The 13,449-nt window shown below is 60.7% G+C and overlaps 1 protein-coding gene across 1 annotated transcript in view; it reads right to left on the bottom strand.

The window, feature by feature from the left end:
• Window positions 1-226: 226 nt before the first annotated feature.
• Window positions 227-13,449, bottom strand: part of Slc6a3 (solute carrier family 6 member 3) — a 38,251-nt gene continuing 25,028 nt past the window's right edge. Inside the window, exons 9-14 of the mRNA XM_077109407.1 lie at window positions 13,198-13,326; window positions 12,629-12,728; window positions 12,261-12,361; window positions 9,184-9,351; window positions 7,775-7,846; window positions 227-250 (exon numbers count right to left, since the gene is read on the bottom strand). Of these exons, the coding sequence (XP_076965522.1) occupies window positions 227-250; window positions 7,775-7,846; window positions 9,184-9,351; window positions 12,261-12,361; window positions 12,629-12,728; window positions 13,198-13,326 (594 nt within the window). The remainder of the gene's footprint in view (window positions 251-7,774; window positions 7,847-9,183; window positions 9,352-12,260; window positions 12,362-12,628; window positions 12,729-13,197; window positions 13,327-13,449) is intronic.

The raw sequence follows: 13,449 nt of genomic DNA, 5'->3' as shown, positions 1-13,449 counted from the left end.
ACAGGCTGGGACCTCACCACGAGGATCTCTGTTCTCACAGGACGCAGGACGCAGGGCGAGCCCTCTACGTACGGGGCGTGAAGCGGTGAGAAGTCAGAGATGGAGCCTCGCGCTGCGTTCTCAGTAGAGGCAGGGGTGGGAGTGGCCCTCTTTCTCTGGAAGCGTCAATCTTCTTCCTCTGTCTCCCTGTGGCAAGAGGTCTGCCCTGGTCATCCGTGGGCTCCGTTTACACCAGGAGCCAATGGCGCAGCTGCAAGGAGGACATCTGGTCAGAAGCAGGTGGCAGCCCGGGGCACAAGCAGCTCCTGGGCTGCACCCTGCTGGCTCAGGGCCACCCCTGCCAGCCACCTGCCCATGGGAGCCAGCGGGATGCAGGATCAACACTGCTCCTGGGGCCTGTTTTGAACCTGCGACTCAGCGGCAAAGCAAGGGCCATGCCTGGCGGGGGAGGCCACGGCAGGGGGGGGCCACAGCAGCCTCTGGGCACATTAGAGACAGCAGCTGGGGTGGGGAGATGCTGGCCTCAGCATCTGTGAGTGACCCAGTGAGTGACCCAGTGGTGTCCCCTCCCCTGCAACCTGTGAGTGACCCAGTGGTGTCCCCTCCCCTGCACCCAGCACTTCCCTGGGGCCCCACTTCTCCATCCCAGTGAAGCCCTGTGCTCTGCCACCAGCCTGGCAGTGTGACCCACCATGTGGGCAGCGGGCCTCACTGGTGGCTCCAGGTTGAGGACACTGAGGGGTGACTGTGGCACTGCAGCCACTGCCATCGCTGTTACCGTGCAGCTACTAGTTTGGCTGTTTCTGAGTGAGAGCCAGTTGGTGACATGATGGCAAGAATATTTTCTGAGCAAAAGCTTGGCTTGTTTCTGTCCCCACGGTACCAGAGGGGGAAAGCGGGAACTGGCCCTCTGGCCATGCAGGGCCTCTCTGTCCCTTCCACTGGGAACCCTGAGGGGCTACCTCCGCTGGGTCAGGACACACCACACGTGGGGGGGGGGCTGCAGGGGCCGGGGGCAGCTGCAGGTGACGTCAACATAGGTACTGTCCCGGTGTGTCATGGAGCCCAGTGATGGCAGTGGTGGGCAGGACCTGGCTGGGGTCACAGCCAGGAGGGCCCAGTGGCCAGAGTCCAGCACAGCAGCTCTGAGTGGCAGTCCCTTGAGATCACGAGGAGGGACGTTGCTCTTGGACAACTGTGGGACTCACCTGAGTGACCCAAAGCAGAGTGACCCTCTCTGGAGGGAGGGCAATTGGGGTGACGAGCTCCACAGACTGTGGTCAGGCCACAGACTTGTAAATAGAAAGGCCAGAAATAGGAGGCAGGCCAACTCTGAGAGAGAGTCGGCAGGAACCAGAGGTCAGCAGAGCCGAGGACCAGTCTGCAGGGTCAGATGACAGGACAGCTCCAGCGGTTGGGTGTCCCAAAGAGGGACAGAGGCACATTACAACGTGCTCACTGCACAGGAAGCAGGAAGGCCAAGCGCAGCCACAGAGCTGAGCCGGAGGTAGCTGCCAGTCAAGGGTGCACATGGGGCATGCTGGCTTGTCAGCGCAGCAGGTCACACGTGTGGCCACGAGGTCCTCCCAGAGCCACAGGCACCTTACTTCTAGCCGAGGCAGACTAAGGGCCAAGTCTCCCCTCCCACCTGAAATGCCCTTGGAGTGAATGGCACACACACACCAATGGCTTGGAGACCTGGAGTCAGATGGCCAAGGTCGGGGTTGTCCCCATGCAAGGGCCAGCAAGCAGCATGTCCAGTGCATCCAGCCTGCTGCCCGGAGGGATCTTGTGGACTGTGGTGCAGGGAACGGGAGGCCAGGTGGAGCCCACAGGGCTGCCTCGGTGGGGGCCCACAGCACTGAGCTTGCAGGCACCTGAGGGGTGACTGCACAGGGGTGCCCAGGCTGGACCCAGCACCCACAGTGCACGCAGAAGCGGGGAGAGCCTCTGATGCACTGCGGGGAGCCACCTGAGGCTGGGCAGGGCTGCAAGCCTCACGGTGGCCTGGCCCTGGGGGGAGAGCTCAGGGTGGCTGGCTAGACGAGCTCTGGGCGACCTGTTTCCAAGTACCTAAGTTCAAGAAAATCTACAGGAATGCAAACTCAGCATCTAGCAAGGAAAACCACAGCGTCCAGGGACCATCTGGACACGACCCAACACGCAAAGAGGGGGACTAGAACCACAGTGAGAAAAGCCACAGCAAATCTGACCCAGGATAGACACATGTGCAAACTGCAGGTGTGGACGTCGGGCAGCTGTAACTTATTGCACGTGTTCAGAAGTGGAGACACAGAAGGCACAAGAAGACCCCAGGGGAGCTCACAGAGCCAGGTGAAGGGTGCGTGCCAGAAGGGGTACGAAGGAGGGCACGGAACTAAGCAGACCAAACCATAGCAAAGCCACGCTGCTGGAAGCTCCCTCAGCCACCTGAGGGCACAGGGCGTCCAACCCAAGGCACCCAGAGCACAGCAAGGGAGAGGGTGAGTGACGCACTGCGGTGCCGTGACTCCAAGTGGCAGAGTGCTCATGCAGCCACGGGCCCTGGGGGCAGAATGAGAACTGAGTAACGGTGGCTGGAAATGCCCAAATGGGATCCGCCAGCTATGAACCCCAGCGGCACGGAGAAGGGCCGTGCACCCTGACTGTGCCGGGGGAAAGCAGACCTGGGGTGGAAGCAGAGGGTGCCCTTTCCAGAAGTGAGAAGAACTGCCAGCCAAACACGCTTTGCAGGACCACAGAGATGGCTCCATCTGCCAGGCGCGGTGGCCATGCCCACCATCCCAGCTGCTCAGGAGGCTGAGGCAGGGCACCAAGTTCATGGCCAGCCTGGGCACTTAGTGAGGCCCTGTCTCAAAGTAGAATTAAAATACAAGGGCTGGGGACCACAGACAAACTCTACCCACCACCCATCCATCCATCCTCTGTCCATCTATTAGCTACGTATTCGGTCATTTATGTCCATCTTCTATCCACCTACCTTCTGTCTTCTATCACCCATCTTTCCTACCTATCATCTATCAGTCACCTGTCCACCCATTATCTATATATCAATTTTGCCTATCCTCCTATCTACAAAACGTATCATCTACCTTCAGTCTTCTATCTTTATCCACCTATCTTCTGTCTTTCCATCATCCATCATCTACCTTCCTTCTGTCAATCATCTAACTTTCTACTCATCTTCTGTCATCTACTTACCTCTGTCTGTATCTTCCTATCATCTCTCTACCTTCTATTCCTCCCCTGTCTCCTGTCCATCTACCACTCTTCTCTCTCCATCATCTCTCTTCTACCTACCTTCTGTCTATCATCCGTCCATCTCTCCATCTATCTCTTTCCATGAATCTACCCATCTACCTACCTACCTTCTGTCACCATCTATCTATGGGACAAACTTATGCAGTGGGAGGGCAGAGGAGGGATTCACGTGGGGCTGAGGCTGTTTGCTCCAAGGACACTGGGGAGAGGGTGGGCGGCTGGAGGTAATTGCCACCAACACTGAGTTTTTGTGCAGCAGTCTCACAGGGGCTTATTTTGTTTGTGGACAAATAGATAAAAAGTGTCAGTGACAGAAGCCTGCTGTAGGATTGTGGCTCTGGAGTGGCGGTAAGGAAACTCCAAGTGAGGGTAGGAGGGCCGGAAGGCCTGGGCGGAAGTGGCAGCACGGGCTTGCTCTGCCCTGTGCTGGTACTGGGACTGAACCCCGGTGTGTACCATCAAGCCACGCCCCAGCCCCTTTCACCTTTCACCTTGAGTCAGGGTCTCGCTGTTGCCTAGGCTGGCCTGGAACACACATCCTCCTGCCCCAGAGTCCCGCCTCTGGGATTACAGGCTTGGCCACTGCACCTGGCCAAAGGCAAGGTTTTAGTGTTGTTGCAAAATTCCCACAAGTGACACAAATCGTGGATCCACAGTTCCTGTTCACACGACATATCCTAAGAGATGTGAAGACCCATCAACAGAAGGCAATAAAGGAGAAAAGTGAACATTAACCGGGGGCAGGCGGGGTTAAAGGCCCCAGGACAAAGCTCAAGCCTGTCAGTAACCACAGAAAGCGTCAGTGGGTTAATCTGCCCAATGGCAGAGGAAGGAGTTCCAGGGGTGTGCTGGGCTTGCAGAAGAAACCCATGTCTCACTATCCCCGAGGCCGTGAGTGGACAGACTTCCCAAGGAAAACCCAAAGGCACCAGGCACACCATATTCCCCACAGACAAAATGGGTGCTACAGCAAAGGCGAAGACCGCTGGGAGAAGACCACTGGCCAGGAGCTCTGGTCATTCTAAACACAGCTGTACCTTGGAGAAGAGCTTCAGATGGTGTAGAGGAAAAGCATGAGCCGAGGAGAAAGCTGAGCAGATGTGCTGTCAAGGAACACACCACAAACGGCTCTCGGTCATTAACTGTCCAGCAGACCTCAAATGGACAGGCTGAAGGCGGCATGGGCAACGTCCATAGCAGCCCAGTCTATTGGGCAGAAGCAGGCTCAGTGCCTTTCGCAGGTGTCTGAGCACAGTGCGGTCAATTCAGAAGCAGCCACAGAGAGGAATGGAACACCCCCTGATGTGGGAATTTAAAAGCAATTTGTAAGCAAGTTATGAGTGAAGGTAGATGGAAAGTAAAATATGTGAAGAACTAAAGAATAAGACACCCTCTGTCGAAGGGTGTGGGGTGCAGCAAGTCAGGCATATGGAAGGACATTTGTAGCCTTGAGTGCTCGTTAGAAAAAAAGGAAAGTTGAAAACTAATTATCTAAGTTCCAAATTAAGAAGGTAGTGAACCTCAGAAGACCTGGGGGGAGTGGAAGGACCGCATCGGCGCGACGGGACAGAGCCGGCAGACTCGTCTGCACAGTTGCTCTGGAGCCTGAGAAGTCTCACCAAAGGCCACACACAGGTGACCCCCGCCAGCCCAGGCTCTCAGAGGACCCGCTCTCACCGGGGTGGCAGGGCCGGCGGGCAGGAAGGACATCCTGTGCAGGTGGGGCAGGAAGGACGTCCTGTGCAGGTGGGGCAGGAAGCCTGGGTGTGCCTCTTGTGCTCAGAGCAGGAGGTGGTCTGGGGAGGGCGGGAGGCTGACCCTGCACCAGGACCTGCACTAACGGGAGGAGGAACAGGAGGCGCAACCCCGTGGGGGTCGCCCACGCTGGCCAAGTGGCACGGAGTGTCCCACTGCCTGGCTCAGGTGAGCATGACTGCCCCCACCCTGGGTTCCTAGGGCCCGTGTCTCTGGGTGCCGTCCGGGTGACTGAGGCCTGCACACCCTGAGAGCTGACACAGCAGGCTTTTTTCAAGGCAGAGGGACAGCAGCACCAGAGATCTGTGCTGTGGTGTGTCCCAAACCTTATCGGCAACCGGGTGACCTCCCCCTGGGGGTCCCGAAAGCCCCCGGAGCATGTCGGAGTTCCAGGTGGATGCCACCTAGCACCACCCCCACCCACATGTACCCCTGCTTACATCATCCCTTCAAACAGCCCCAGGCCTGGACGTGTGCTCTGGGCCCTCGTCCTCCCCAAGCGTGCCCTGCTCCTGCGGGTCTGGCTTCCCTAGGAAATCTCTCCAAGCTCTTTGGATGCATGCTGAAATTCCTGTGGTCGAGAACCTGCCAGGGCTGGGTTAAGGTCCCTTCTCCCTTTGGGGAACCTTCTTGGACCCCATCTGGTGACAACTAGATCTGCCCAGGGGACGGTCACTGCCCTCCCACTCCACAGAGGAGGATACCAGGCGGGAGGGGTGGGGGAAGGGCAGTCACAGGATCCTGCCAGGTGTCCCCTCTGCCTCCATTCTGCTGGGCTTGAACACCCAGCCAGTTGCACCTTTGAGCCCTTCTCATCCTGGGGTCCCGCCACCCTGCATTCAGCTCATGCTAGAGTTCTGGAGTTGGGCCGCTCTCCTGGGGTGGGGAGGGGACAGCTGAGAATGCGCCAGAGCTTGGCCTAGGCCCACCTCCCACCTGGGAGTGGGGCTGCAGGCAGGTTCTGGAGCCTCTCTGTAGGGAGCAGACCTACCTCTGAGGTTGTGGCAGTCACAATCTGCCTCATGCTTATACTGGGCTCTCGGCAGCACTCCTGCCCATGGCACATGACGGGCGCCTGGTGTGCACAGTGCACCCCAGCCCCCCCCCCCCACAGCATGCGACAGGCACAGGACATGCACAGTGCACCCCGCGCCCCCCCAGTATATGACAGGCACGGACATGCACAGTGCACCCCGGGCCCCTCCACTGCACGTGACATGGGGGGTGATGTGCACATGTGCACCCTGGGACCCCCACAGCATGTGACATGTGGGTGGTGTGCTCACATGCACCCTGGGACCCCCACGGCATGTGACATGTGGGTGGTGTGCTCACAAGCACCCTGGCTCCCCCACGGCACATTACAGGAGTGTGGAGTGCTCACATGCACCGTGGCCCCCAAAGCACGTGACATGTGGGTGGTGTGCTCACGTGCACCCTGGCCCCCCACGGCATGTGACAAGACTGTGGTGTGATCACAGGTACCCTGGGCCCCCACGGCATGTGACAGGAGTGTGGTGGGCCCAGGTGCATCCTTGTCCCCCACGCCATGTGACAGGAGTGTGGCGTGCCCATGTGCACCCAGGCCCCCCCACGGCATGTGACAGGAGTTTGGTGTGTTCATATGTACCCTGGCCCCCCATGGCATATGCATGTGGGTGGTGTGCTCACGTGTATCCTGTTCCCCCACGGCACGTGACAGGAGTTTGGAGTGCCCACCTATACCCTGGCCCTCCCACGGCATGTGACAGGAGTGTGGCGTGCCCACGTGCACCCCTGTCCCCTATGGCATGTGACAGGAGTGTGGCATGCTCACGTGCACCCCTATCCCCCATGGCATGTGACCGGAGTGTGGCATGCCCATGTGCACCCCTGTCCCCATGGCATGTGACAGAGTGTGGCATGCCCACGTGCACCCTGTCCCCCATGGCATGTGACAGAGTGTGGCATGCCCACGTGCACCCTGTCCCCCATGGCATGTGACAGGAGTGTGGCATGCCCACGTGCACCCTGTCCCCCATGGCATGTGACAGAGTGTGGCATGCCCACGTGCACCCTGTCCCCCATGGCATGTGACAGAGTGTGGCATGCCCACGTGCACCCCTGTCCCCATGGCATGTGACAGGAGTGTGGCATGCCCATGTGCACCCCTGTCCCCATGGCATGTGACAGAGTGTTGCATGCCCACGTGCACCCTGTCCCCCATGGCATGTGACAGGAGTGTGGCGTGCCCACGTGCACCCCTGCCCCCCATGGCATGTGACAGAGTGTTGCGTGCCCACGTGCACCCTGTCCCCCATGGCATGTGACAGAGTGTGGCATGCCCACGTGCACCCTGAGCTCCTGAGTGAGGGAGACAGTGCTGTTAGGGCCTGCCAGGGCCTCGGTGGACACCTGACCCACTCTAGACCTGCGAGACCCGCTTCCCCCCTCCTGTCCCCTCTGCCCCCAAAGCTTCCAGGACCCTCTGTCTCCTCTGCCTCACCACACCCAGGGAGACAGGCTCAGCCATCCGTGGGCCCCGCCCTTCATATGGGTGTCCGTCAGCAGTCACCTGTTCCGTCATCTCCACTGATTCTGCTGCTCTCAGCTGCCCCGTCCTCAGCTCAAGACCTCAGGTGGCCCCTGGCCAGCCTCTGACCCTGTGGCACATGGGTGCACCCAAGCGTGTGCTGCTTCACACAGCCCTCTGGGGCCCCAGGAGCAGCTGTGGGACGAGGACACTGCTCCTCCATCGTCTGAAGCCCTGCTGACTCACCGTGAACTGGCGCACCTCCCCTCGGTCCACCAGCGGGCGGTCCTTCTCAGGTGTGATAGCGTAGGCCAGTTTCTGAGGGAGAATGATCTGTTGGCATTGGCACCTGCAGGCCCCCACCGGCCAGAGGGCACCAACGCTCCTCAGGGGACATGTGGGCAGATGCAGGAGCCCACAGCCCGCATGTCCTGGTGGGGCATCTGCCAGTGTCCAGGCCCAACTTGCAGCCCAGGCTGTGGTGCAGGGTCCTGTCCCTCAGCCCAGGTGTGGCGGCTCCACAGTGTCTGCTAGGAGCCCCCGCTTCTCTCATTCAGCGCTGAGCCTCGTACCCCCAGCCTTGAGAACAGGCTTCAGCAGGACTGTCCCTGAGTCCCTGTCCCTACCTGGGGCCTTGGGCGCCTGGCCCATGTGGGGGCACAATCTGGTGGCACCAGTCCAGCTACTGAGGTCCCTCTTGGTCTGTGTGGGAGCTGGGAGGTGGGAGCTGGCAGCAGAAAGGCCGCTGGGGCCCACTGCATGCAAACCTCTCCCCCAGGGGCTCCGCACAGACTGCCCATGGTCCTGGGCCCTGGGGAACCCATCTCCCTCCAGGAACTGCCCGGCACCTGCTTTACAGCAGCTTGGAGGTCCGCAAGCGTCCACAGCAGACAACATCAGCTTCCTCTGAGGCCACGGCAGCCCCAGGAGCTATAGCCCCTGTCACAGGCTGCACTGGACCCATACCAGGCCCTGCCTGGCCTGAGGACAGGGGAACTGGGCCAAGGGCAGCCTGTGAGGCAAGGGGCCCTCTGTGGTGCCCCAGACCAAGGGATGCTGGCTCTAGAGTGAACCCTTGGACCCGGGGTACACGGATGGGCTCTCCCGAGGCACTGCTCCTAAGCAGGCCTGCAGAACTCGGGCACAGAGCAGAGCTGGGGACCACCTGGGGGGCTCTCAGGGAGGACAGTCCTTCATCCCTCAGGAACTCAGGGCAGAAGTCTGACATGGCCTCCGAGACCTGTCTCTGCCCTGCTCCAGGGGCAAAGCTGGGCGGAGAGGAGGAGCGTTCTGGGTGGGGGCCCAGAGCTGCCCAAGGCTGCATCAGGGGCTTCACCTGGCCACCCTGGAGGGACACAGGTCACCCTTGACACCACGGCAGTGTGCAGGTGTCCATACACACAGACACACGGACTCACAGGTAGACGACACATGCACACATACGGCACACGCCACATGACAGACTTGTTGACAAGACACAGATGTGAGGTGACCTAGACACACATGTGCAGGGTTCCTAGACTCGCACTCCCTGCTGCACTGGCCCCACCCCTCAGCCTCCGTATCTCCCCTGGTCGGGCTGAGCCAGGGCGTGGACACTGCCCAGAGCTCCTGGGCAGCCGGGTAGGCCAGGGAGGGGCCGTGCGCACACCCACCTCTCGGAAGGACCCTGGCAGGCTGTAGAACTTGTAGGCTGCGTACAGGGGCACCATGGCCATGGAGGACGTGGCAATGACCCAGCCCAGGGCATTGGCCCAGGCAGGGAAGACGTAGGCTCCGTAGTGGGGTGGCCTGAAGGTCACGATGCTGACCACAACCACAAACTGCAACAAGGACACAGGGGTCAGGAGTGCTGGGGTTGGGGGTGAGACAGAGTGGCAACCCCCAGGGTTGCCCCACCGCACATGCTGGACCCTGGCCAGGCCCTGCAGACAAGCAACCTGGGGGTGGCTGGACAGCTAAAGCAAGGTCCTTTGGAGTGTATTGGTTTGGATATGAGGTGTCCCTCAGAAGCTCCCATGCGAGGTCACGCAAGAGTGTCAGAGTGAAGTGACTGGTTTAGGAGAGCTCAGCTCTAATTGGTGGTTGACCTGCTGATAGGGATGGGTGGCCACCGTGGGCAGGTGGGGTGTGGCTGGAGGGGGTGGTCCCGGGGCTGTGCCTCTGGGGTTGCTGAAGCAGAGCCTCTCTGTCCTGGTGTCGTGTCCTGGGCCACTGTCCTCCTCCACGCCCTTCCGTCATGCTGTGCCTCTCCTCGGGCCTACAGCAGGGGAGTCAGCCCACCATGACTGAGCCTCAGAAACACGCGCCTTTTAAGTAAACTTCTCCTCTCCCGAGTTCCTGTCGGGTCTTTGGTGACAGCGACACAAAGCTGACCAGAACAGCGGCAGGTCCTGCTCCGTTCTGTGCCCCTCTGCCCTGCCCCAGGCTGCTCGGCCCACTCCCCTACTCTTCCCTGCCCTGCTCACCTGACCGTGCCCCACCCTCTTCCTTCTCTGCCTACCCTCCTTGCCCTGCCCTACCCACCTGCCACCCCTCCACCTACTATACCCTTCCCTACCCTGCTCCGTGCACCCCACCCATCCTACCTACCCTCTCCTCTGCTGAAATCGAAGCCACACCAGCTCCCTCCAGCACACTGAATCCCATCTGAGGCTGGAAGACACTGTGGCTCTGTGGCACCCCGGGCAGCCTGGGTGTGGCCTCTTCACCCACTTTGGAGAGATGATGCCACTGGCAACTGGCATCATCTCAGACACACTATGATGGCCACAGCTGCGAACGGAGGGTGTGTGGCAGCCGCTGATGGGAACAGGTGCCATGTCGGAGGTCACCTGATTGACGGGGATGGGGTCTCATTGCTGTGGGGGTCTCTTCACGCCCTTGTTCACTCTTGCCCTCCACAGGGGCGTTATCAGGAACACGTCCTGCAGTGGGCCACACACCCACACGTGCACTGCAGCCCACACGTGCCCCTGAGTGTGTGCTGTGCCCCACATGTGCACACTGGAGTGTGTGTACCCGGCGAGAGGGGCCTTCTAGAGGGAATGCAGGGACCCTCGGGGACAGTTTAGGACGCAGCTTGGAAAGCAGATTCCCGGCTTTTCTCAGGGTCTCCAGTTAAGCACCACACCATGTCTGTGTCTCAGTGTCTTCTTCAGTGTTGCCTATTACCTCCAGGCTTGGAGCCAAAAGACGGAGGGTGGGGCTGGGATTCAGGCTGGTGTTGAGCAAGGCGTGGGAAGCCCACGGGCCGCGCATGAAGGCTGGAGCCTCAGATAAGCGTGGCGGCTGCCTGCGGGTCTGCGTGGCGTGGAAAGGCCGCACTTCCACGGCACCGACTGTGAGCTGGTATACCCTCTGGGAGTGTGTTAGTGCCCTGCGGACTGTGCACACCCACAGCGCACCAGGTCCCTGAGGCCAGAGGACAGGGCCACGCTGTGACTCAGGGAGACAGGACAGTGTGGAGCTTCGCTTTCTGTCACATGCAAATTTCATAGGAAGGGCTCTGACCCAGCGTCCTCGTGTCCCCACCAAGCTGGCAGAACAGTAAGAGGTTCCAGATGCAGTCAGGTGTCCGTAGGTGCTGGTCTCCCAAGACCTGGGTCGGCTCTTGGTGGTCTGAGTGCTGAGAGGGGCAGACAAGAAGGCGATGGCACGGGTGTCCTCGGGGAGCTCCTGAGCTCCACGTGGGGTCCCCAGCAGGTGGAAGCGCTTTCCCGGGATGCCGAGGGCTTCAAGGCGGGCTGGGGGAGCTCGCCCACAGAGCCACAGGTGGGCGCGGAGCCACTGCCAATTCCTCAGGCCGCCGGCTGGGCCTCGGGGGTCGCAACGAGCCCTCCAGGAGAGGGCTCACCACTTCTCGCCTAAACCCCAGGTGCTGCTGCCAGCTCAGGTTCTCAGACCTCCGCACGGGAACTTGCTGGGACCGTCCAGCTGCTGGTGAGTCTCTTCACCTCCCAGGGCCCCTGCTGGCCCTTGGGAGAGGCCCAGGCTGCTCTGAGGGTGTCTGGCTGCGGCTGTCCTCCAGGGCTGCCCATTGGCTGGGGACTCTGGGCAGGTGTGCCCGCCTGTGACAGCTCAGGATCTGCTCCGACCTGCAGCCCTACACAGCCAGAGTCTGCACTGGCCAGGGCTCTGGCTTTGACAGGCCTCCTGTTCTGTGCTGTAGCAGGGTGAGGCAGCCAGAGTCCATCCTGAGGCCACCGGCTGCTGCCAAGTTTGGGTGCAACTCTACAAAAACAGGTGGCTGGGGGAATGCTAGTTGGGCCCAGTCGGATCCCTGTCCCTGCTTTAAGCCAGGGGCTTACTGGCCACATTAATGGTCCCCAGGCTGAGGGGCCCTGGGAACAGTGGAGGGTCTAGGTCACTCCTGACCGTGGGGACCCCGGGTCTGATGGGCCCCCACCCTCGGCCCCAGATGGTCTAGTTCTGTCTCTGACTCGCAGCAGACGCCTGGCTGGTCTCTAGGTTTCCTCCGACACAGAGGGACAGCTCAAGGCCAGGACTCGCTGGGACCTGGGTAGCCCCAGGGTCCTGCAATCCCCATGAGTTCCTGTCTAGAGGCTGAGGTGGAGGATGCCTCGGGAGGCCAGCGAGGATGTGGGGGACCCACCTGCCTCCTCTGCTGAGTCCTGAGACCCCCAGCTCCAGCCACAGTGCCCCAGGCTCCAGACCCTGGGCACAGGCCAGCTGGGGCTGAGACGGAGTGATGGGCGGCTGTGGCACTTACCAGAAGGAAGCAGGGGCTGACCAGCTTCCAACACAGACGCCAATACAGGCTGGGCCGCTGCCCCGTCATCTGCTTGATGTCGTCACTGAACTGTTGGACACCTGAGATGGGGACGTGGTGACCACAGGGTCAGGACAGCCATGTTCCCATGACACTGAACACATGCCAGTTCCTTTTATGCTCAGGGCTTCCACCCTGCAGACCCCAGGCTCTGGCTGCGCTCAGCCTCCTGTGGAGGTGTCCAGGATCCCTGCCCTGCCCAGACCACCTGGTGGCCTTGCAGACTATGGGTCCCACAGAAAGCAAGCAAGAGGAAACCGGCCTGGTGGCCACAGAGAAAGCACAGCACAGTGTGACTCTGGGCTTACCGTAGAACCAGGCCACTCCGATGGCTTCAATGAGCACTCCAAAGAGGATGGACGTGCCGGCTGCGAAGTGGTCCAGCAGTGTGAAAACGTAGATGCCCCCCTGGAAGAGAGGGGCCCGGCTGGACTTAGTCCCCAGCAGAGGGAATCCCTGCTGTGGGGCCTCCCTCACAGGACTGGCCTGCAGGTCCACTCTGAGATGTGTCCTGTCTACTCCCGTGGAGCCCAGAGCACTGAACTCCAGCACATACAGCTATCGCGAAAAGCTTGACGCTAGGTCCCCTCCCAGGACTCCAGGAGAAACAGGCAAGCGCCATGCTCAGGACCCCTCTGCCACCCCTCCCCTGGCCCACCCAGTCCCCCACATCCCCACGTTCCACTGAGGGTGTTTCCGGGAGCTCCCTGGGTGGTGGCGTCACTCTGGGACCACGCTCCGGACAGGCAGCTGTCCTGTGTGGGGCTACAGGGAATTGTGTTTGGGGACTTGCAGCTTCTGAGAGATGCGGCTGGCCTGCCCAGCCCGACGGCACCAACCACCTGCCCACGCCAGGGAGAGCAAGACCCGTGCGTACGTTGGTGACGCAGAAGAGCGAGAGCAGGAAGGTGGCCAGCACGATGCCGAGTGTGAAGAGCTCCCGGTGCCGGTGCAGCAGCGGGAACTCGTCAACCAGCCCTGTGATCACGGACTCCATGCCACCCATCTGCAGGACACAAGCAGGGCACTGGCACCACCCGGCAGAGACAGTCCTGTCGTGGGGGGTGCGACCCGGGAGGGACATGGGGGAGGGGCCTGCACAGTAACTCAGAGCTCGCATGAAGAAAGG

Source organism: Callospermophilus lateralis, chromosome 5 (genome assembly GCF_048772815.1).
Source record: "Callospermophilus lateralis isolate mCalLat2 chromosome 5, mCalLat2.hap1, whole genome shotgun sequence".
Lineage (NCBI taxonomy): Eukaryota > Metazoa > Chordata > Mammalia > Rodentia > Sciuridae > Callospermophilus > Callospermophilus lateralis.
This window is presented reverse-complemented; position numbering and strand designations above follow the sequence as displayed.